The sequence below is a fragment of the Drosophila mauritiana genome, chromosome 3R (genome assembly GCF_004382145.1).
Source record: "Drosophila mauritiana strain mau12 chromosome 3R, ASM438214v1, whole genome shotgun sequence".
NCBI lineage: Eukaryota > Metazoa > Arthropoda > Insecta > Diptera > Drosophilidae > Drosophila > Drosophila mauritiana.
The window spans coordinates 17,152,362-17,176,060 of record NC_046670.1 but is presented as its reverse complement, the minus strand read 5'-3'; the positions used below and the strand labels follow the sequence as shown (position 1 = coordinate 17,176,060).

The 23,699-nt window shown below is 49.2% G+C and overlaps 2 protein-coding genes across 3 annotated transcripts; both read right to left on the bottom strand.

The window, feature by feature from the left end:
- Positions 1-236: 236 nt before the first annotated feature.
- Positions 237-23,462, bottom strand: LOC117144891 (dynein heavy chain 5, axonemal). Of its 2 annotated transcripts, XM_033310313.1 has the most exons (37): positions 23,355-23,462; positions 22,504-22,641; positions 22,289-22,448; positions 22,085-22,235; positions 21,287-22,031; positions 21,012-21,222; positions 20,084-20,952; positions 19,907-20,026; positions 19,696-19,852; positions 19,553-19,607; positions 19,201-19,334; positions 18,939-19,141; positions 18,391-18,687; positions 17,883-18,327; positions 16,883-17,082; positions 14,945-16,816; positions 14,678-14,850; positions 13,538-13,693; positions 13,268-13,478; positions 11,375-11,761; positions 10,732-11,317; positions 10,425-10,658; positions 10,229-10,300; positions 8,496-9,793; positions 6,952-8,331; positions 6,413-6,661; positions 4,597-6,334; positions 4,480-4,534; positions 4,275-4,372; positions 3,919-4,211; positions 3,350-3,842; positions 2,856-3,049; positions 2,639-2,791; positions 1,498-1,593; positions 1,377-1,433; positions 886-1,018; positions 237-824 (listed from the first exon to the last, which is right to left on the bottom strand). In XM_033310313.1, the coding sequence occupies exons 1-37, from the start codon at positions 23,460-23,462 to the stop codon at positions 571-573; spliced, it is 14,175 nt and encodes a 4,724-aa protein (XP_033166204.1). In that variant the 3' UTR covers positions 237-570. The 2 variants fall into 2 exon arrangements, with proteins under 2 accessions (XP_033166204.1, XP_033166205.1); XM_033310314.1 differs by lacking the exon at positions 10,229-10,300.
- Positions 1,671-2,274, bottom strand: LOC117144892. Its single transcript, XM_033310315.1, has one exon. It carries the CDS (start codon positions 2,182-2,184, stop codon positions 1,720-1,722), a length of 465 nt encoding a protein of 154 aa, XP_033166206.1. The 5' UTR covers positions 2,185-2,274; the 3' UTR covers positions 1,671-1,719.
- Positions 23,463-23,699: the final 237 nt, after the last annotated feature.

The following is a 23,699-nucleotide window of genomic DNA, read 5'->3' as shown; positions in this document are numbered from 1 at the left end:
AACTAAGGACCGACCCAATTCCCCAGATAAGCAATCATAATACTGCGGTAATTGTTTTGGCACTCAAAAGGAAGGTACTTTTGACTCACCTTCAATCGATACTTGGCATTTTCCATAGTTCGCCTCCCTTACAGGGTATCAGGAGTCGTATGAGTGGGTGTACTCAATCGTAAATCCCGAAACATTGGCTATACACTTGTGTACCTAAGGCTTTATTAAACACTGCGATTTCGCTACTCACATGCCTAATTCTCTAAGGGTTTTCTAGGTGCGCTTTTTATTTCGACCAGAATGGATAACAGCTAATAATAATTGTGCTGGTCGCTCCCGAGTGCAAACAGTTTGGCCTGCCTCACCCAAGGGCTTAATTAATAACGTTGTATTTGCGCCGGATTACAAGGAACGCAACGAAACTTTAACGTCCAACCAACGAAAAAAGATAATTATCACAGGGCCATTAGGAGCCCCACTCACGTACAGCCGTTGACATGATGGCAAACAATGGCCAATGGCTTCGGTATTGGACCTGGAAACAGTCAACGGGCTGGGGGCTTCCATTCCATTTCGGGTTCACTTGATGTCACAGAGCAGGGCCACTCCGCGCAGGGTCCAGTGCTTGGGATTGAATTCGGTCTCGAAGTCAATGGAACCGACATACTTTAGGTCCGTCCGCTGCGGCTTCCGATAGATGGGGCACTCGTACAGCTTGGGATCCTTGCCGGCCGTCGTGTTTATCGCGTATATATAGATGACGGGCATCTGTTCGTAGAGCACCTTCATCTTGGACTCAATCAGCTTGCCGCTGCGACGATCCAGGGAGGCACCTGCGAAACACGAAGTGGAATCACCCAGTTCATGACCTTGAAAGGGCTGGGGGGGACTTACCCTCCAGGAACAATCCGTGGACATAGACGCCCTCCGTGGGATACTCGGTGATGTCCTCCTTGTTGTAGCGCGTTATTTGGTTCTGCAGCACCACCGAGTCCAGGGCCCAACCTTTGTGGGCACGCGTCACCTCCTAGTATCGATTCCAGGGATACCAGGGATTTACAAGTGCGTTTTTCAAGTACCGCCGCAGATATGCAAAAAAAATGAAATGAAAGTAAAAGGAAGTGAATAACCTTTGAGGTGGGGAATCAGATATGTCAATCAGCAGAAGTGGGGTGAAATGTATGTGCGTCTTAATGGCAATCGCTTGGGCATAAAGGAAGTGCTCCTCACAATGCGAATGACAAAGGACCTATTTTCGCAGGACATCGATTTCTGGTTAGTTAAGGCGAAGTGCGCTTGGTATTCATATCCCGTTCGCTTGTTAGGCGACTATGCAACAATATATAATTTCGGCTTACTCAGCTGCTACTTGTTAAGAGACTCACCTGCCGCATGGCTGTTAGAAAGCCTTGAGGATTGAAGAAGCCGGTCATCCAGAACACCTGCTCATGAATTAAAGTACGAATTACAAGAGACTAAATAGTTTTGCCATATGAGAGTACTCACCTTTGGTCTATCCGTTGATATCCAAGTGCGAAACTGTCCATTGCGCTCGAGCAGCTCGGTGTACCAAAAGCCCAGCGTAGTCGATTCCCAGGATATCTGAAATGCATGGCGACAAGGATATAGTCAGGCGAAAATGAAGGTAACTAAGCAATTTATATAAGAGTAGGATTTATTCGTAACAAAGTATAATATATTAAGATTCGGCAATCCCTGCACCGCGATTCATCTGGCCAAATGGATGTTCATTTGGCGACAGTAGGTCTTCATGTCATCGAAAGAGTTCAAGCCCGCAGCTTCCTTCGAAGCCAGCGGCAGATGTAGGCCCGAATCCTTGGGACAAAATATTTGACTTAGCTTGATGCCTCGAGTTATGGTAAATTCGGCGGTATCGAATTGTTTCCGTTTGAGTTCAAACTCCGACATTCCGGCGCATTCCGAATCCTCCGAGGACATAAGAGAAGTAAAATTATCAAACTCGTCCTCGTCCTCTTCCTGATCCTGCTTGGTAATGGTCTGCAATTTCTGCACAAGCTTACGCGTATCCATGGATACACGGGACTTCGGGATGGGAGTGTTTATTCGGGCCGCCTTCAGAAATCCGTAGGTTCGATCCAATAGATCTGGTTGCGATCCACTGTTCGCATGGAAGGTGGCATCCTTCTTCAAACTGTGCTTGTTTTCGGACATTGTCCTTTCTTTTGTTTTGAATGGGTCTTAGTTTATTGGGATATGTATAGTTGTAGCTACACTATATCGGGTGTTTCTATACTAGTATTATTGAATGTTTTCTCTAGGAAAACATAATAATAGCATACATAATGGAAATTCATTTCTAGAACACATTAATGAAAACAAAGATATCCTTTACATTATTTTCAGCAGGTAACTGAATGTGATTACAACGCTTTGGGGCGTCAAACGTTTTCGCGCATAATTTACCAGTATTGAAACATAAAAGGCCGACGAAAAAATGTATATTCCCCATGGCAGAAATCAAAGCGAAATTGTAAAATTTCCATATTTGGTAGAAATTTGGCCTTGCCCAAAGCAAAATACTAAAGGGGATTAAAGTAGACAGTCGCAATTGTGTGGCAGGCGAAATGGATTAAAAAACTATTTTTTCACAGAGCAGAGCACATACCTTCATCCAGCTCTCTGGGATGCGGGCATCGTACATGGCATCGAGCGACTCCTTCAGGGCGGGACTCATCACAATGGTGCCATCAATCGCCAGCTTGAGGTCGCAGAGGCAGGTGTGGACGCGTTTAATGACCCTCTGCATCCGATCGATTTCCTGCCTGCAATTAAACACCACCCCCGCTTATTACCATGGCCATCATGAGCATCATGGGGGTCACTTGCCTGAGGAAAATGTTCATGGGCAGGAGTATGCCCATCCGGGTCAGGTTCTCCCGCACCTCGTAGGCGTTGTACTGGGCGGGCAGTTTGCGTAGCATGTCATCCGCCAGTTGGTAGACGATGCTCTCCCGGGTCTCGCCTCCGCCTCCGCCGCCCTCCTTGGGCTGGACACTGAGGATGGTGTCGAGGATGCCTGCGGATGGTGGGGGATTGAGAGAATTGAGAGGTAAACAATCAAGGATTTCGGGGACCATCGAATATGCTAATGCGCTAATGCCCGAGTGGGTTGATGGTTGCTCCTAAAAAAACTTGCCGAATATTCGGTTTACTGATTTCACACATTCAACTGGCCATGTCCGAATTGATTATGCAACAGGGCTTTACATTAAATTAAGCGCATTGATAATTTACGACTCCGTGCATCGGTGTCCATTAAATGTGAGGCATCGGAGCATGGGAAACCGAAGCCAGGGAATCACATCCCGCCACTCACCTTTGGCCGAGTTTATTTGGTACGTGATGTCGGCATTGGAGTGCAGGCCAAACACCTCGGGGGTGTCGTAGGCCGGCAAGCTGTTGATATAATCGATGAATCCTTGCAGACTCTTCGTGCCCGGCACCTTGTAGCCCTTGTAGAACTCAAAGGAATTGGACAGCAGTGGCTCGCAGAACCACACGGAGGTGAATGTGGTGAGCAGTCGCTTGTCGAAGTCATCGGTCACCCGACCGCCGTACTGGACCTCGCCAATCATGTAGACCAGGGTCTGCCAGGAGACGCCCTTCTTGGGATCCATCTCGTCCAGATGGTTCTGGATGAACTGCACGCTGGCCGCGAAGTCAGCCTGGTTGAACTCGTAGGGTATGTTCCAGCCCAGTGGACCGAATTTGCGCCGCTCCTGGACGATGGTGTGGAGGAAGGCCACCGTGTAGAGCAGCGGGGGCCACTGGGTGGCCGAGGTGTAGTCCAGGAAGTCCTGGGTGAACGACTGGTGCGGATGGAGCAGCCGAAAGAAAAAAAGATTGAAAATTAAATATTAAGCAAGCCTCCTCATATTTGCCCACCTGGTAGCTCCGCTTGAGACTGGCACGTATTCCCTGTGGGGGTTCATTGGTGAATTTGAGAGCCATCTGCAGCAGGCCGATGGGGAACTCGTTGTGCGGCTCCGTCGTCACCCACATGCGGAAGGAGTCGTCTATGTGCTCGCTCTCCACCAGCATGTCGATAATCTCGGAGCAGAAGGGCAGCGACAGGTGCACGTTCTGGAGCAGCACCCATCCACCGATGGCCATCGACTCGATTATCATCTTGCGTGCGTGGTACTCCTGCCCCTGACCCATCGACACGGATTTCAGAACTGCGGGCGATTAAACAACTAAGTGATGGCACATTTTCAACTATATCTCTTTGCATGGCTCACCTATGCTCTTTTGCTTGGCCAGAGCTCCAATTTGGGTGGTCGGATCCGATCCGATGGACAGCAGGCAAACAAATGGAGTACGAGGTTCGGACTCCAGCCTAAAAATATATCCACAGTATATATAGTATCCGCTCTATATGGTTTTATATATTGTTGATAATCCAAGTTATAGGGATCTGCTTTCGATGCAAACTCTTTAGCTTACCACATTTCTTCCAAATCAAGGATTTGCATTTCACTATACTCCGGTCCCAAAGATTCTTAAAAAACATTATTCGATTATTAACATTAAGATGTAAGATACAAAAGGTGGGATATATACCTTCTATATACTTCTTTGCTTGCGAAATTGTGCGATCGGGACACCATGAACGGATGAGCAGCAGCTTCCGGAAGCCATCCAGGATAGCATTGTAACCGCAGGGGATCTCCTCGTTCTCCGGCTTCTCGCACTCGTACCAGCAGCGCCAATCCTTCTCGTTCAGCTCGATCACCTGGAGGACTGTGGAGAAGGTTTCCAGCTTGCTGATCTCCACCAGATTCAGCCAGGTGATGTCCAGAATCCAGCGGAAGGGTTTCGGGGTGACGGCATTCAGGTCCAACGAGGCACCGCCTTTGATGAAGGTGAGGAACTCCTCGTGGCTGATGTTTCCATTGTGGTAATCAATCTTGATGGCCAGCATCAGGGTGAACAACTGTTTGTGCCGCTCGTAAAGACTGCGATTGGTGAACTTGTACACCTCGTAGGTCAAGTAACGCAAAATGATGTTAATTCGCTCCTCGGTGACGCTGGACTTGGTTGACTTGGTGATGGAATGGTTGAAGATGACCAGGAACTGTTTCAGCGAGTTCTGGTACATGGCATTCACATTGCTCATCTCGACGATCAGGAAGTAAAGGATCGATCCACGTTTGGCCACCGCCCGGAACTCCTCGCGCGCCTTCATGATCTTGCGTTCCGTGACTTCGGAGATCTTGAGCTTCTGGTTGACCTCCTCCGCAGTGGTCTTCGTGACGCGCAGCACTTCGATTAGAGCTTCATCATCCACCAGGGAGCCCTGGGATGAGCTCAGTCGGAGCAGGAGGTTCGCCTCCAGCTCCTTCATATTCCGCTGGTTCTGCATGACCGTCTCAAAGAGGGCCACCCTCTCCGCCTCCAAATCGGACTTTTCCATGAGGATGACGCGACCCAAAAGCTGGTCCTCAAGCCCCCGCATGGTGACCGTAAAGTCAATGATCGAGGTCTTGGCACTGACCTCCGGACTAAAGGCTGGATTGGGCAGTTTCGTGGTGATGTAGAGCATAAAGCCCGGCATCACGTCGCACTCCTTGTCGCCCACCAACACCTTCTCTATGCTGCCCGACTTGATGAAGTTCTTCTCCAGCACATTGTCAATCACCGGATCCAGGTCAATGCCCACATCCTCGATCAGCAGTGGCCTGCCCAGCGACAGCGAGTCCTCGAGATGGGTGCGGAAGTACTTGTGATTCAGGGAGGTTATTTGCAGTTCGTTGCGATCCTCCTTGCACTTGATCCAGATCTTGCCCTGCGTCTGCGGATCCACCAGCAGTGGATAACTGCTCGACTTGGTGGCTATCAGGGCATTCTGCACCGACAACTCATCGTTGGGCAATCCCTGTAGCGTCCATTCCGACACGGTCGATGAGTCCACCAACATGTTGATGATGTTCAGTCCGGTGGTGAAGGGTATGTTCTTCTGCTTCAGTATGCCCATCCAAGTCTTGATCAGATTGGCTCTGAATTCCTGGTTGTACGGTCCGCAGTAGGAGAGGAAGCCGGTGGCCAACAGAACATCGCCCACCAGTTTACCCAGCTGTATCTTGAACTCCTTGCTCTGGTTGGTCCAACGATGCTTCTCGTCCGACAATCCATTGATCAGCGCCGTAGCCGCGGTCATCTTGCGCAGGCAAACGTTGGCCGCATCCGTCAACCTCTGTTTCTCGCCCACAGCCTTGTCGTACTGATCCTTGACAGCCTGGAGGGCTTCCTCGCGCTCCCGCAGCTGCTCCTCGGCACCAGCCAAGTCGTCCATAGCGAGCTGCAAGGTGAGTAAGGCAAGGTAGGTACTTTATATAGTAATCGGATTCCTTGGGGAGAAAACCTTCACTTCAGTTACCTTTAGTCTCGCTTCCTGCATGGTCAGATTTGCCTTCAGGGGCAGCACCTCCTTGTTGACGCTGTGAAAGAAGGACATGGCTTTGGTCCAGGACAGCAAGCCAGCCACGTCTCCGCACACTCGCCGTGCCATGTCCATGTTGTAGTCCTCCATGCGGAAGTAGGGCTGCAGCAGATCGATCATCTCGTCGTTGATGGTATCCTTGGGATAGTTTTGCAGCTGCAGCAGGAAGGTGGCACTGGCCATCATCTGGGGATGGAGGAAGCCAGTTATAGTCGACCTAACCGACTATGATCTATACAAGACTATGATATTATACAAGAGACCTTTTGGTTTTATAGAACTAATTGCATACTTATGGGGGCTGCACTAATGAAATCTGCAAATTTGATTAGCTTAACGAAAAATATAGTAGCAAGTTAAGAAATAAATTACAAATTAAGCAGTGGAGAAAGTTTTTCAATATAGTAAGTTGTGCGATCGTACAGGAGCAGCGCTCCTGGATCATACTACATTTAGACTATCCTCCTTGTGCAAACCTTTAGGGATTCCTGCCACGAAGGCTTCGGGCACGGTGTGCCCGCGTCGGGAATGCACGGATGCAGCTTCCGCTTGAATAGGATCAGGACGCAGTCCATTATCCGCATGATCAGGTGCGGCGGACGGCCCAACTTGCGCACGGTGGCGATGTGGGCCGGTTTGATTGTGTTCAGGGCATTCTCGGCCTCCTCGAGAGCCGGCTTTGCCGCCTCCAGCTTCTCCTCGGCCAGCGCCTTCTCGTGGGCGATGCAGGCCACCAGGGCCTCGGCCTTATCCTTCACGATGAGCACCTGGTTCTTGACGATCTCCGCTTGCATCGCGCGCTCCGTCACCTCCACTAGCACTGATTCCGCATTTTTGGAGGCTTCTACAAGCTCCTCTTCCATTACCACTAGATCCTTCTTGAGGATCTCAACCGAGGCGGAGGCCTCTTTCAGTTTCTCCAAGCCCGTATCCATCTTCTCCACACCATCGCGCAGCTCTTGCTGCTTCATTTGATAGATATTCTTGTAGCCGGCAATGAAGTTCAGATAAGATTTGGGTGTCACGTGCGTTGCGCGGCGGAATCGCTGGAAGTACTCCTGCGACGTTTCCGCAACGATGTCCTGTATGGAGCCGAGGGCATTGACCAGCTCCTCCTTGACGGCCGGTGTGCACTCGATCTCGAAGTGGCTCAGAAAGTGTCGGGCAACCGAGACCAATGCATCCTTGGGCCACGGATGCAGCCAGTCAATGGTGCAGCCGGAGACCAAGGCGGGGAAGCGCTGCACCCGGGACCGGAACGTCTCGCCCACGGGCGAGAAGCAGAAGGCCACGTGCAGATTGGTGCAGGTGCGCGCCAAAAAGAAGTCCATCACACTTTCCGGGGTCGCTGTTTTGCGTTGATTCTCGCGTTTCATGACCGGCGTTAGCTCCTGCACGATTTCGGCCTGCTCATCGCGCGAGAATAAATTTGATATAACGCCGCTCGAGAGTATGTTGTTCAGATACTCCAGGAAACCTTCCTCCTTGATATCCATGTCGGTGAAGAGAAAGGTTGTGCCCTTGCCCTGAACGCCGCAGGTGCGGTAGAGCAGCTTTAGATCCTCAAGAAAATTGGCCACGTTGTACGAACGCGTCAACGCAATTTGGAATGTCTTGTAGCCGGCTATGAACGATGCCAATTTCGTTAGCGACTGTTTTCCAGAACCGCCGACCCCGACAAGCATAACGGATCCCCTCGGATGCCGAATGATGCGGGAGATCTTCACCAGATGCAGCATTGCATCCGGGAAGAACACCAAATCCATTCCCGACCCTCGCACCATTTCATTAAACTGGGCGAGGAACATGACGAGACGCTCGCGGAGCACTTCATGTGAGTGGACCGGCTCGTAAACCTTGGAAACAAATAGAGTAGATGGATAACTGGTTAGTATCTCAGCAAAGATTAAGCGGGAAAACTTGTAGTCTTGAAGGATTACTTCGATTACCGTGGACGCAACGCTAGAACCTGTTTCGAATTATAGCGCCGAGTGCCCGGTAAACTTAAACATTGACCTACCTTGGGTAGCTCCATGTCGGTGTCCTCGCCCTCCTCACCAGTTGGCTCGGGGGCGTCGCGCATGAAATCAACGAACACCGGATTCGGCAGGATCATCTGGGAGTGGGAGTCGCCCAACTCCTCGCGCACGAGACATGCCAGCTCTGAGCCGAACCACTCCTTGTCCTGGAACGTGGTGAAGCGATCGGCGAATACTCGCGTGCACTCGTGCTTCCACAATGCCATGAGGACACTTTCGGAAGTGATCACCGTGGATAAGGTGCCAACCATGCCCTGCCAAATGCGCGACAAGTCGCGCAGACTGAAAACGTAGTGGAACTTGGCCGGAGTGGGCAGTAGCTTCTCGCGCGTGCGCTGCCACAGATGGCGGGTGACGACGATCAGCTTCTTGACCAGACTGCGGATCTCGGGCACAAAGCCGCGCTTGGCGTTGTAGTGACCCTCACCGATAACGCGGAAGATCTTATCGATGGAGTCGTTGTCGGGAATGTTGCAATTGAATACGCAAAACTGGCGCTTTAGACGGGATGGGATGTCGTTGCGTCCGCCGCCGGGCAGGCCCATGGCCGCCACATATTGGACATCCACGATGGTGGTGAAGTCACCGGGCTTCTCCAAACTATAGAAGCCCTTCATGTCCATGGATTGTCGCACAATTTCGTTGGTTATTTGATCGCCCCACTCATTGATCTCGGGCAAATTGATGTCATCGATGAAGACAATCAATTTCCGGCCACCGGGTGGCCCGAAGGTGACTCCAACGCGCTTCTCCACATAGCTCTCAATTGTGCGCTGAAACTGATACGGACTGGTGGCCGATGAGAAGTTAAAGGACCGGCCCATGTACGACTCAACGTTCATCTTCTTCATGAAGTTCTTCATGATCACCGTCTTGCCCGTGCCCTGTTCGCCAATCACCATCACGGCGCGCTCCTGATTGGCAATGGTGCCGATCAGGTAGTCGATGCGCACATTATCCACGATGGGCACCAGAATGCTCAGATAGTCTGGTGTGGAAAGCTCCGGATACATATAGGGGGTGACGAGCGTCTTCCACGACTGCCACACGCCCGCTGGAGAAACGAAGAAGTCAAATATTGTGTTCTCGTGGGCACTACCCTTCGGGTAGTCCAGCTGGGGGAAGGATTCCTTCACGAAGAGGTTCATTCTCTGGCGGTCGCTAGTGGAGAGGTAACCGCCCAGGCCCCAGGCGAGCGCGAAGATGTACAAGCGGTGCAAGTGTTCTGGGGTGCACGTGTCCTCCTTCTCCTCGATCGAAGTCTCCGGAGGGAGGTCCTCTGTGGGGTCAAGTAGGTATGTGGTTAATGCATGGTCATTGGATGGGAATCAGTCACATTTAGGAGTGTCACAGAAGTCTCTCTTGGGTTATAAAGGAGATAACTCTAGAATCCAGATAACGTAGAGATTTCCATGACACCTCTACTCTAAAAAGAACTAAAACTTTTGGACGAGACACACACAACTATTTGGGTTAATACACAGATAGATAGGTACAATTACGAGGGGACGAACACAGAAACACCACTACTGAAGGAAGGAAGGATTAGAAGGACGATCAGTTGGGAGCCAAGGATCCCAACTAAAAGTTCCAGATACAGTATCAGTTTACACACACAGAAGCATTTGGCGTGTTAGTTAGGCGGTCGGCTCTACGATTAGTATGCTCTTTTGGTTAGTTAGCAACTTAGTACGGGGATTAGGATATACTTTACCGACAATCTGACTGCCAATCGATTGCCGTCGCGCCTCTTCGACTTGTTTTTGATGCTCTAAACGTTTATTCGCTGAAAAGTTGCAATCATTTTGGATGGGTTTTGGTTGGGGATTCGCATGGGATTTTCTCATTTCATCGAACCGCTCGCTTTGGGGCTTCAGTTTTGGGTTCCTTGTTAGGTCATGTACACTTACCATCGTGGCTCTCCTTGCTGGACAGGCTCACGGCCTGTTCATCCTCCTTTTTGACTGGTATCAAGCCCTCCAGGATGAACAGCATCTGCTGGACAATGTTGCACTGCAGCACAGGCATCTGCAACTTTACCATCTGCACTCCCCAGTTGTAGACCTCCACGAAGGTCTGATCGAAAAGATCCGAGAACGTGGACTTTTCGCCTGGAGCACGGTTCTTCAACCAGGCCTGAACAACTGATCATTGGAGAATTTAAACTGGTTGAGAGATGTGGTTCTTTGATAGATCTATAGATGAGAGATGACTTACTTGGTCGAGAATCCAATCCAGAGGAACTCATGTAGACCATTCCATTGCGAGACACTGTGGCTGGCGATGCATTGTCAATGTTGTGCGGCTCGAATATGATCTTCACGGATGGTGCCATGGTCAGACGATCGCCATTGGCCAGGGTTAGCGTCTTGTTGTCGTCCAGCACAGAGTTCAGATTCTCTATCCAAATACTGTCCACCGGTCCGTCTAGAACCAACCACACGTGCTCACCCGCTTTCAGCTTCAGAGTCTTCCGCCACAGTGCCGAGAATATGCCATCTGTCCAATCATTGGTGGCCACATCGAGGCGTCCAAACATTTGGGCCGCCGTGATGGCCTTGGGGTTCATACGCATCTCGCGATGATTGTCGCCCATCTGGGTCATGGCCTTCATCAGGGTGTGGATGCAGGTGGTCTTGCCAGCTCCACTTGGCCCCAGGGTCATGATGCCGTGGCGTACATTTTGGGTCTCGTACAGCTGGATGAGTTTGAGGACCCAGGGAGGATGGTACACCAGACTGGCTTCGTCCGTTTGCTGGAGAATCGCTGCCTCCAGTTCTGGGTAATTGGTTTTCTCCAGCGTCTATAAGAGGAATATAATGCTACATGGATTACAATGGATATTTAATAAAAGGTTCACCTGATTGGGAAACAAATCCGAGACCAAGGACATGAAAAGCGGCTCATCGTCGTCGATCAGCTTGGAGAGATTCATGTCGCGCAGCACGCGCATCACAATGGTGCTCTCGGTGTCCTTGGAGTTCCTTCGCTTGGCTGCTCCCAGTGTTCGCAGGACGGACAGGATGTTCCGCAGTCCGAAATCGTAGTGCACCTGTTTGGTAAGCTGCTCCTCGCACAACTTGTACAGGGTGTAGAACTTCCTGGCCAGAGTAATGTTTTCCAGGAATCCACAACTGGCCAGCTTAACACGTATGATAATCTGTCTATCCGGCACCATCATTGCCACGGTGCGGAATTGAATTTTCAGATTCTCGGGCAATTCCTTGCGACCAGCGTATCCTGGATTCTACACAAGTAAATAGCATTATTAGTAATAAATGCTAGATTGTATATATACACTGGTATAAACCATAAGTGTTAAATCTTGCGCTTTCCTAGAATCTTAATACTAGTCTAATCAGAACCAACTAATGCAGATGGGGAGTGGCGAAAATCGACCCAAAACCAAATTAGTCACTTAAAGACTCAACCGTCGGATCCAAAAATAGGATCTGCCCCTAGTCTAGTTTATTTGAATTTAAGCCACGACTGCAAATATTGACCTGGCCCAAAGATAGAAGTGTACCGGGCAGCAGCAGCAACAGGAGCAGGAGGAGGAGGAGGAGGAGGCGGAGGCGGAGGCGGAGGCGGAGGCGGACACAACGACACAAACTGGTAACCACAACAAAGGGATTCGTCATTCAACTCGTTCCGGTCTCCCGGCCAGCGTCCATTTGTCTATGTCCCCGTAATCGTGTGCGACCCAATTCGGTCTGTCACATAATGGCTCATTAAAATAAAATGCTCTGGCTGAAATTGTTATATAAATGAGCATAATAACTCAATGCGCAAATTAAAACTGAGCCAAAGCCTTCAAAAGGATCATTCCCTCGAATGGGATGTGCAGGCTCGGAGTAGGATGCTGGTTGGGGATTTGGATGAGGTGGCGTTGATTGACATACGCCATTATACGCGAGGCGGCGCGTCGCCGTGTTAACGCTAATCGCATTACCCGATCATAGTTACCGTCACTTGTGATTAAACTAAGCCAAGTTTCGTTTCGTTTGGTCGGTACAACAACTTAAAGTTGCTCTTTAGCTGGCAGTCGGATTTTGGGCTTCCATGTGGCAGCCACAGTAATCGAGTCAGCCAAAGTCTCCTCTTTTTGGCCCTATTTGCCTTCGAAGCAACACCCAACCAAACAACCTCCTCCCACCCCCTCGATTATTGGTTTTGGGCCGCTTTTATCCGCGCCACGAATTTTCGTATGTGCTGGTGTAAATTTTATTACGGCTTCGGTTGAGAGAAATTGTACATGACTAATAACGTGGAATTATGTGCGTGAAGAGGCCGTCACTTTCATTTTGGGAAACATTTTAAAGGCCTTTAATGGCGGGATTGAACGAGCAGATAGCAGATAACAATGCTCTTTCAAGTAAATTCCTTTAAAACGAAAATAAATCTGAAATTTCAGAAGATTTAAGATTGAGCTCGTACAAGACAAATATGATTAATTTCTGTTCAAAGAAACTATTTTCCTTTTAATCAAGTGAAATACACGACACTTGATGAAACTAGTTCGTTAACTAAAATGGCGCATGTTAACAAATTGAAAGTGTATACAATTAGTTTAATAAACACTGAAGCTCCACTTGCACTTCTTTGGCGCCAAAGTTATTTTCGCGTTATCCTGCGGCAAATTGAATTTAAGAAAAAATACAAACAGATTGTCGGCGCTTTTACGTGTGGGCGGAAAATAAAGAAGCTATGTGAATGTGTCACTGTGATTTTGAGTTAAAGAAACACACATTACCATAGTTATGAAGATTCCGAATTCAGGATTCATTTCAATCGTATCGCCATCGGTGAAGAGGAAGGTCTTTCGCTTTTCCTTTTTGGCGGTCAGGACGACGGCCACTTGTTGGGCGGCCACGGATAAGACCGGAAGTTCGATGCGGTTGAACTCGTCGAAGCAGCCCCAGCTGCCGGATTGGGCCAATCCCTTGTAGATGCGACCCAAGCCTCTGGAAAGAGAGGAAGCTAGTATTTAGTACTAGTATCTCTTTAAATCTAGTTAGCCCACCTGTAATCCATTTGATCGGAGCAATTAAAGACGACCACATACTTGGCCAGCGTCTTGCCCATATCCTTGACGGTCTCCGTTTTTCCCGTTCCGGCTGGTCCGCAAGGCGCGCCGCCCATGGACAAGGTGAGTGCCTGGGCCAGAGTTATGTAACATCTGATGGGGGTTTGGAATGGAATGAAGAGCAGAGAAGGGAACGTGCGGACGCGCACGCCGCCGACTATTAAACGTCATGGCAGACAAAAAAAGGCACGCTTCGGAATATCAAAGGAAGTCCTAATGCCCACTGACGTCAGACGACGACGAATGGTTGGAAATCTACGAGTCGAGATCAAGAAGCGAATGCAAAGCAGCTGGCAGCCTGGCAGCAGAGATGCCTTCTAGGAAAATAGCGCCACTTTGCAGATTCCCCCAGTTTGGCCCAGACTGGCTGCTGTCAAAAGTTTATTTATGCTCCGCTAAGTGAAATTTATCTTTACGGGCATGTCAACGTCGTCCCGTCGTTCCACAGTTAGTTCGTCTTGCGCTGCCGCGGGATGGAATGAATAGGATGGGATTCCTCCGTCTCCGCCATTGACGGGCGGGCGTCTGTTTACAGAGCGGCATTCCAAGGTGGTATCCCACCACCTCTGCATCCTCCACTTAGTCCACCCCCTCCACTTCCTTGGCCACTGAAACGGCCACGAGGAATGTGCGGAGCACGTTTCCTATTCAGGCATTCGAGCAATGCGAAAGTTTATCATTGAAAGAGCGAACAGAATAATGCCGGGAATACAAATTAAATACAGCTCTTATAATTATTGTTTAGGAATTATTGAGCAGCCTATGGCATGTGGGTGGGAAGAGGGAATGCTCCAACTAGCAGGAAAACATTTCAGTGGCCAACGAGTCGTATACGTAATATTTATGGATATTCGAATGTGGGAGAATATTAACCAAGGTTAAGAATAACATACAAAGTAATGGAGTTACTAGCGAATCAATAGCAAACTCTTTTCAAGAGGGCAACTTGTGTAAAATATTTATCAGGACCATGTGGCGTATACGTAATATTTGCAAATGGAAAATCACGATAGCCCACAAAAACATAATCCAATCTTTTACCCTAAATTAAACTATATCAATATAAGTATATGTTACCGATCTGTTAGCGGTGTGATAACCAAGCGATCTGTGCATCCCAGATACTCGTTCTGATAGGTGAATGTGACATCCGTAACCGAAATCCAAGTTTTGTCCAAGTCCTCTTTGAAGTAAAAGCGACACTGCTTGAGCCACTCAAAATCGTTGGCTGACTTGATGTTCATGCGGCACTAAAGTTAAGTGTATATAGATTTATAAAAGTAAAGATAAGAAATACACCGCCTTTCATATTGAAATTCATAATAACCAACTATGGAAACCCACCAGGATATCGAAGATATCGCGCTGATGCACATGAATCGTAATCAGGGTCTCGAAATTGGTTCGCTCCCGCTTCGTGAGATTGCGCGTAGTCTGGTCGATGAGGGTGTTCAGCATCTCCAGGAACTTGTTGTTGGTCTCCATCATGACCTTCCGTTCGCGTCCTCGCATCAGGGCCATTTCGGCATCCCGGGTCCACACCATCTGAATGCCCAGCAGTCCGATCTGGGCCGGAGCCTTCTCCAAGAAGCTGAGCAGCGTGAAGTTGGGATCGTTGATGGTGGCATAGGCGGTGCGGATGATCGAGTGCAGCGAGGCCTGGGCTGTGACCAGCAGTTGGGTTAGCCAGGTCTCCACCGAGCCCTCCGCTCGAATGGCCCTGTCCAGCTGGATCATCTCGCCCTCGCTGCTGATGATGGCCATCATTTTGTTGTACTCCACGTCGTGGAATTTCACCGATTTGGTATTGTCGAATATGTTGAGGAGGTGGTTCTGTATGGTATGCGAATCGGAAGCCTGACCCAGTATCTCTAGCAGGGCAGGATCTGACACAAAGAAGAAGCGTGGAAACATCATGCGCTTGCGCTCCAAGTAACCACTCAAGGATTTCTGGCAAATCTCCAGCTGCTCCTGCAGATGCGGCAGCAGCTGTTTGAGCAGATCATCGCCCACACAGCAGGCCACAACACCGGGAGTCTCGTGGGCCCGCTGCATGATCTTCTGCCAGGATTTGTCTATTTTCGAAAACCTTTTCGCCTCCTTAGGCAGTTGCTTCGCGATATCGCCACCAACAAACACAGCCTCCAGATAGACCCACATGTTCTGCACGAGTAGCCATCGCTCCAGGATCTCATTCGAATTGGACAGATCGTAGACCCACTGCTGGATCTGTTTGCGGAAGGGTGCGTTGTAGCGGTTGGAGAGCAGGGAGCCCAGCACCATCAGGCTATCCTCCAGCTGGCCAATCGTCTCCGCCGTGGTGTCGCCCCGGAGCAGCAGCTCGCCGCGATTGTTGAAGCTCATGAACTGCAGCTCGTGCACGGACCACTCGTTGGTGACCTGCTTCAGCTTCGCCTCGATGTCCTTCTCCTTCATCGCACTGATGCAGATGTCCTCGATGTCCTCCTTGTGCTTCAGCAGCGGCGCCTCCAATATGTTCTTGAGCGAGAAACCCTCCGAGTCGAACTCGAAGATGTAGCGAGTAACATCCATGATCCGTTGCCAGTGGCGTGGCTTCATGGCTTTATTCGCCATCAACTCCAGTAGCGGACACATGTCGTTGAAGTCGTCGATGGTCTTCTTCAGAGCATGGAACGCCGGCCACTCCTTGAGGCCCTTGGGCAGCTTGCGGCAGCGGTTCTGGAACTCCATCAGCTCGTTGTTGATCTCCTCGATGTCCACCTCGTTCCACGGAATGTCGTAGTAGCTGCTCACGCGGTCGATCACGTCGTTGTACAGCTTGTACAACTTTTGCAGCAGGTTCAGCTCCTTGCGAATCTGGCCGAGCTCTGGATAGTCCGTCTGGGGCAGACCGAAGAGTTCCTCGCCACTTTGGTACGTCTGTAGGCGTCGCCACATGCCCTCGAATCGATTTTGGAACAGTATCAACCGGTCGGAGGCCTCGCGAGGCGTCAGTCCGGCCTGCATTGGTCCCGCAGTCCGGTACTCCGTTACGTAGGAGATCTTGTCCTGCTTGAAGTTGTCCAGATTGGTGCGCAGATCGTCCTGGAAGGCCGGCTGCATGTCCAGCAGCTTAACCTGCGCCTGCAGCGCACCTGCCAAAAGATTCTGAAATGTGGCCCGCAAATTGTCCACCAAATCGAACTGCTCCCGCTCCACCTGCACCTCGTAGCGGGTGAGGACATTGAAGGCTTCCTGGTGGTGCAATTTACAAAGATAAGTATATGTAAGAGGAACAGCACCTTGTTGATTCAGTCTCACCTCTATGGGATCGATGCGCAGCTCCATGTCCACTTCCTGCTCCCGAATCTTACCCAGCGTCTCCATAATCATACGCACATCGTCCAGGTCGCGGATGGGCCTGTCCAGCTTGCGATCCATCTCGTTGATTACCGCATAGACGTAGTCCATCTCCTTCTTGTACTTCTTCTTCATGGCCTGTCCGATTTTGTGGTTGCAGGCTGGAAATAGAAACGGGGCCAAGTGTTTATCCAAAGTCCATTTAGCGCGGCTCAATGATATCGATGTCATTAATCAAGGCAGCCTGGCCAGGACGAGGGCTAATTCGCCGTCACCCGGTCACATCCTGCCGCGTCCTTTGGCTCCCAAATGGAATCCCCCCGCCCTCAAGTGAGTGGGGAATTTATTTTTGGTATGCCTGCGCACGGCTAATTCGGTTAGGCAAATTAGTTGGCCTAATTGGAGTCCAATCAATTTGAATAGCTTCCCATTCGACCAAACAAAAGAATTCGCGAGGGTGTCCAAAATTTATGGCTGATTAACCGGAGAAGACTCGATGCTTTGTTGTCAGTCGATTTAATAAAATGGTAGGATATCATCCAGAAGTTGGGTGAAAAACTTCATCTTAACATTTACTTTGTCATTAAATGGCTTTAGTTTCCCAGGAAAATAATTAAAGAGGTAACTAATGCTTACGTTTTTTGCCGGAATGTAGTTAATGTTTTTTGTACTTAGTGATAATTCAGTGAATATATTAATAGATAGACTATTTTAATAGAAATTCAATAAATCTACCTCCAAAGTTAATTACTCACGATGTAGTTTCATTTTTATTGATTATAACTAACAAGATTAATTGCTAGTTAGTTTCAATACTAATGCAGATTTTTTTCAAATGAACACCTTTTGAAGAAAATGTATAACAAATAAAAATCCTTTTTGAAAGTTTTTAAAATACAATTTAGATGGATGCTCCATACATGAAGTGAATAGATGAAGTGATGAACTAATGTAGACTTACACTTGATCTCAATGGCCAAACCATACTTGAGCCTTTCGTTGTAGACGGCCACGCACTGGCCGAAGACCTCCATGTCCGGCTCCACGAGCAGATTGGCATCCAGGTCCGAGAGACATCGCAGCGTGGTCTCGAACTCCTGCAGGCCGAACTCCATCAGCTGGCGGGTGGTGCGGTCGTTCTTCCAGAGGAAGTGATATGGCTTCCAGCGCTTGATGTAGGTTTGGATCTCCGGCTTGACGTTCTTGGTGCAGCTGGCCAGCTGGTTGACCGCCTTGGCCACCTCCTTGTTGTCCATAATGGCCGAGTAGAAGCTCTTGAGCATGTGCGGCATCTGCGGGCGCTCCTCCGAGGCCAGGCAGTAGATCTTGCGCCGCCGGCTCTTCCCGCCACCGGTGGACTCGTTGTGGTTGCGTCCGACGCGCGGCTGCACCGTCATCGAAACTTGCTGCGGTTGGTAAGACAAGATTTTGGAGAACATTGCGAAGCTATTCAGTGGGGCGGTACGCACCGGCGGATCTTTGCCGCTGCTCCACTGCGCCACGCCCTTCGCAATGCCCGTGATGTTCTTGCCCGCCGTCACCAATATGTCCTGCAGCTCGTCCAGATTCGGCTTGATGACCACATGGGGTATCTGCAGCTGCGCGTGCAGCGCGAAGACCGGCTTCTTGAACACCGTCTCGTTCTCGTCGGCGATGAACCGACGCCGGAGGGTGTCCAGAGCGGCCCGGATCACCTTGATCAGCACGTCGATCACCTTGCGGCTGTAGTAGCGACGCATCTCGACCACCGCATTGCACACCATGTCCTGCAATGGGAGTGAATTCATGTTGACAGCAGGAACCCCCAAAGGGGATCCCTTTCTCCTTTCTATTTCAAGAGATCTGTGCTCCACCATTGGATTTGGAACTACAACTTATGTACTCTTATGTGAATTTTATGTCAATTTAGTAAATATCATTTTAATTAAAATCTTCTACATTAAACCCTTAATACTTTTTGAAAGAACCTACTTCAATATTAGAGTAATCCTACTTAATTGCTTTTAATTGCTCTTACCTGCATGCCTTTGGGTAGACTTTCTGTGGTGGACAAGAGGGACAGGGGATTCTCAAAGCAGGACCACAGGATGCTCCAGTCCTGCTGCTGCCCGCCGCCACCTCCACCACTGGTCGTGGGTGCAGCAGCTCCGCCGCCCCCACCTCCTCCATCGTCCGGCTTGCGTCCTCCAGATCCGGAGTTGTCCCCTTTTGGAGTGGCTGCTGCTCAATGGGTGGCACTCCTTAATTACTCCCTCACCCCATCCGTTCGTAGAACTTACCATCAAACAAAGTAATCACATCATCGCCGGCTATCTCCTTGAAGGCAGCAGTTGCCCTGTCCACCAGGCTGAGCACCTCCTCCACTGCCTCGGACACCATTTGGCTCTTCCGATTCAGTTCGATGGCCGCTTTGCTGGAACAATTGTAATATAAGGGACATAAGACATATAAGACCTATAATTCATACATAATTCTAAACTCGATAAATTAAAAGTAGCACAATCAAAAGTCTAGCCCAGACAGTTGAAAAGTTCCCCACCCAGAGATGTTCCCAGTTCCTTGAAATGTACATAGCATTTTCGGGAGCATATCCTAATGAATTATGTGAACTCATGTCAGAGTCAGACTCACCGGCAAGCCTCCTCGCTCCGCTCCAGAAACTCGTCAACTGTCCAGATTTCATCGTCTGCTCGGAAAACAAATGCGAAAAGTTTTAACCATCATCATGCAATTAGAAGACAAGTGAATAAACTTGAGAAATTAAAGCAACGAACCGGCTGGTAAAATTTGCAGAGAGACATCCTGCATCCACATCAGCACGTGGAGAATGCGGTTGGAGTAGATGTCATGAACACGAGCGACCAGGACATCAAAATTCTCAATGGCCTGCTTGCAGCGCTCGTAGAACTCCGTCCAGTTTTGGTTTGTCCACTGGAAAGGATGAAACAAACTTAGGGGAATTAGGATATCCTTTGATTGACTTACATTGATAGTGTGTAATCCTGGTTTCAGCATCGCCGTGAGACGCACCAACTGCGGCAGGAACAAAGGACGAACCTCCAGCTTTACAGCTCTCACGGTCGATAGGAACATTTTGATCAGGCACTGCGAGGCAGGAAAAGATTAGCTGGGCGAACAATATATATGTTATATACCACTCACATTGAGCGAGTCCTGTATGGTGATGAAGTACTGCTGACGACTCATCAGCGTCGCAGCCACAATGGGCAGCTCGATGTCCAGTTTGGCGAGCATCTTGGCCTCCCGGATGAGCAGTGGAATAGTTGGATGCAAGTTGACAAACAGTTTATCGCCCTGGAGGCTAAGCAATGGCTGCAGGAGACATGCATCGGCCACGCTGACATCCTGATCCAGCCATATGGACACAATCTCGTCCTCATACTCCTGCAGGATGCCCAGCACATTGTGGTACCGCACATCCAGATCCTTGGCCATGGGCAGGTTGCTCAGCACCACATGCTCCATCACCGCATCCATGAGCTCCGTGATGTGCAGACTCAGGGCACGACACCAGTGAATCCTTCCGGCAATTGGCGGAAAGTTCCTGGCCAGCGGTGGATCATCGCGCTGTTTGCGGAAGGTTTTCAGGATGCGGTCCACCTCCTTCTCCACGTAGCGCAGAATTCGCGTGTACTTCTCATCCATTTTGGTGAGTGGAATTTTCTCACTCACCTTCTCGAATCGCACCAGGAATCGGATGCACTGCGGTGTCTCCCAAACGGTGTCGAAATCCTTTTCGATCAGAGTAGCAATGGTGTCCTTTAAGGAGTTCGTTTTGTGAATGAATCTCTCAAAGTCGATGTTAAAGTCTGAGTTGCGGTGATCCAGGTAATCGTATTTCCTAGAAGTCACGTCCTTTTTGGCCTCCTCAAAGTGATTGGAGGCATCCTCGAGGGCTTCACCCAGAAGAAGTCCTTCCAGACGACGCTCGAACAAATGATTGTAGTCGTCAATCAAATTAAACATGCTAATGATCTTCGAAAGCCGCTCGCAAAATGTGTCAAATTTTCCTGGAAATTGGAATTAGATTAGTTTTAGAGGTGATTAATGATAAGCGTGATGATCTCACCGAATACAAAATTTTCGGAAAATCCGAAAGGCGTCTGGTTCGGAAGAAAAGGTTGTTCCCTAACCGTGTAGTAGGTCTCGTGGTATATGTGATTTAACTTGATGCAGTTGCTCAGCTTGGTGCGGATCACATTGCGATCCTGTGACCAAATAGTCTCCTTGCAGCGACAAGTAATGTACGACTTGCATGTTTCAATCATTTGGTTAGTTATCTAATGATGAAATACAATAGTTATGAAGATTCAACATTATAATCATTAGAATCACAAAACCTACCTTAACCATTAGCGCGGATGTCCTTTCCGATGTGTTGTAGAACTGGGAGACGCTATAGATGAGGCGCACCGTTTGCAGAAGGCTCAGGATGGACTCCTTCATGCTCACGGGATCGTCCAGGTAAAGTGAGTGGCAGCACGTCTCCATGGCCTGGATGAACTTGGAGTTGTCGCGCGCCTCGTTGTAGCAGAAGGTGATCTTCCGGTCCGTCTCCTTCCACTGCTTTATGATGCGCGAGCCGGCTAGGAAGAGGCAGTGCAGCGTGAACTGCACCTCCTTGTCCTGCAAATGGGCCAGCAGCTGCGAGAACTGGGCACCTCGCTTCTTCCAGTACTCCAACTCGTCCTGCGGCCCACTGTGGTCGTTCTCCTTGCGCAGCTGCTCACTCTCGCCAAGTATCTTCAGGATGCCCTTTGTCCAGTTGTTCACGCGCTCCTCCAGCTGCGCGCAAAACTCCTGATTCTTGGACATGTCCTTCACCTCCTCCACCGCATCGATTTTTTCGAACATGTCGCAGCCATCGGCAAAGACATTGTGATGGTCACACACCTGCTCGCAAACGCGCAGGGCACTGCAGAAGGATCGCAATCCCGGCAGGAGCTGTCCCTTGATGAGTCCACAGCTCACGTCCTCCTCGTCGCCCTCCAGACTGGGAAAGGCCAGGGCCTGCATGAACACGAACTCCACAATCCGCTCGATGGAGGTCACTAGTCCGATGTTCTTGGCATCGATCACTCCGCAATACCTGTAAGTATCTTCTTGGATGATTATTCTACAAGGATACCGCTGTATACTCACAAATCCTTCTGAAAACCCTCCTCCGGCAGCTGCTTGGAGGTATTCACCCGAAATATATAGATACATACGCCAGTGAAGGCACAGGTCCATCCATCTGTGAGGAACAGCTTCTTGTGCTTGGGTGGTGGCATGCCACTTGGAGACGCGCCACCTGGCGGATGATAACTAACATAGAAATGATTCCTAATTGAAATTAGCACTCACCCTGGGGGGTCTTGGAGCTACTGGAAGCTACGCCGGATCGCGAGGGTCCCGGCTTATTTGGATCGGGCACTGGCGTGGGCTCTGGGTCATCCGTCTCCTGGTAGAACCACAGCAGCTTGTTCTTCATATTGGGCAGGAACAGCTGATTGATCTCATCGAGCTGGGAAACGGATGCTCAGACAGTTAAGATACCAAGTGGCAAGTGACGCGCCTACCATGTCCCCTTCGAATATGTAGTCCATGAGCTGATGCCTGGGCAGCTGGGTGGCATCGATCAGGAGCTGGAAGGTGAACTCCAGCCGGGGATCCATCTCCCCACGTCGGGCCTTTCGCTCGCATTCCTCGCGCCTCCGCTGCGCTTCGTCGGGGTCCATTTTTCAAAAGTTTATTCGTTATATTCGAATCCGTGTTGTCAGGTCCGACATTCGCGAAACCGTTTGGTTTCCAGAAAATAGTTTAACGATCAATATTTTGCAGTGCGTAGTGATGGTTATATTTTTGGTTGTACAAAAAACAATTTGGTGTTTACAAAATGTTCGGTTTTCAAAATTCAAAAACGAAAGAGACCAAGAGTTCGTTAGTTTCAAAAATGGCACATAGTAAACTTAGTAAAAGTTCGATACTACATTCAAAAATCTACAACAACATTACCCATATAGCATGACAATTAAATACCAGAAGTAATGCAAAAATCAAAAGTGGTGACCTCTAAATGCTATACAGTATAAGTTGAAAGGTGATTTCGTAACATTTTACTAGGTTATCTTTTTGCAGCAACGGAAGTGAAGTTCTTTACAGTTGCATCTATGTGGATTTTACTTTGGGTTATTCAGCTAAAAAGAAATGAAGATTGGTGTATTAGGAAGATATTACATGGGTAGAGCCTCAACTACGAGCAATTTACACTCGCAACTTGCAGGTTATGCGATTACGTAATCAGTCAAAGGGCTTCTAGGAAAATCTAGGTTACTTTTGTATAATCTAAGGCAACAACATAGGGTTATATGGTTTATTTAGCACGACTAGCACTCAATACGTCTAGTAATTAGTGATTCGGGATTTGCACCTGCAAAATGTCGCCCTGGTCCTCCTCCTCATCATCATCATCACTACTGCCCCCTTCGGCTCGCATGGCCAGAACATGCTCCACCAACTTTTTCTTTTGCACGAACATCTCGCCGAAACTCTAAGCAAAAAGCAAATTCACCAAAAATCAAGGATACTCGGAATTTCTCCTATTCAAAAATCATTATAGATTTACTGCGTTTTTCGATTTATGTCTGCGTTGCACAACTTTTTGCCTCTGTGGATTTGAATAAGATGAAAATCCTATCGAATAAACACTCGAAAAACGCTCCCAGTAGCCAAGGCAACAGAAATTGAAAGTTAAATTAAGCTTAATGTTACCAGG

Excerpts from the sequence above, each read along its gene's own strand:
- LOC117144891 (XM_033310313.1), bottom strand. The coding sequence starts at position 23,462 with ATGTTCGTGCAAAAGAAAAAGTTGGTGGAGCATGTTCTGGCCATGCGA. Across the intron at positions 22,642-23,354 it reads ACCAGGGCGACATTTTGCAG|CGGAGGCGCGAGGAATGCGA; the intron begins GTGCAAATCCCG and ends GACGAAGCGCAG. Across the intron at positions 21,223-21,286 it reads CATCCGCGCTAATGGTTAAG|ATAACTAACCAAATGATTGA; the intron begins GTAGGTTTTGTG and ends TTTCATCATTAG.
- LOC117144892 (XM_033310315.1), bottom strand. The coding sequence starts at position 2,184 with ATGTCCGAAAACAAGCACAGTTTGAAGAAGGATGCCACCTTCCATGCG.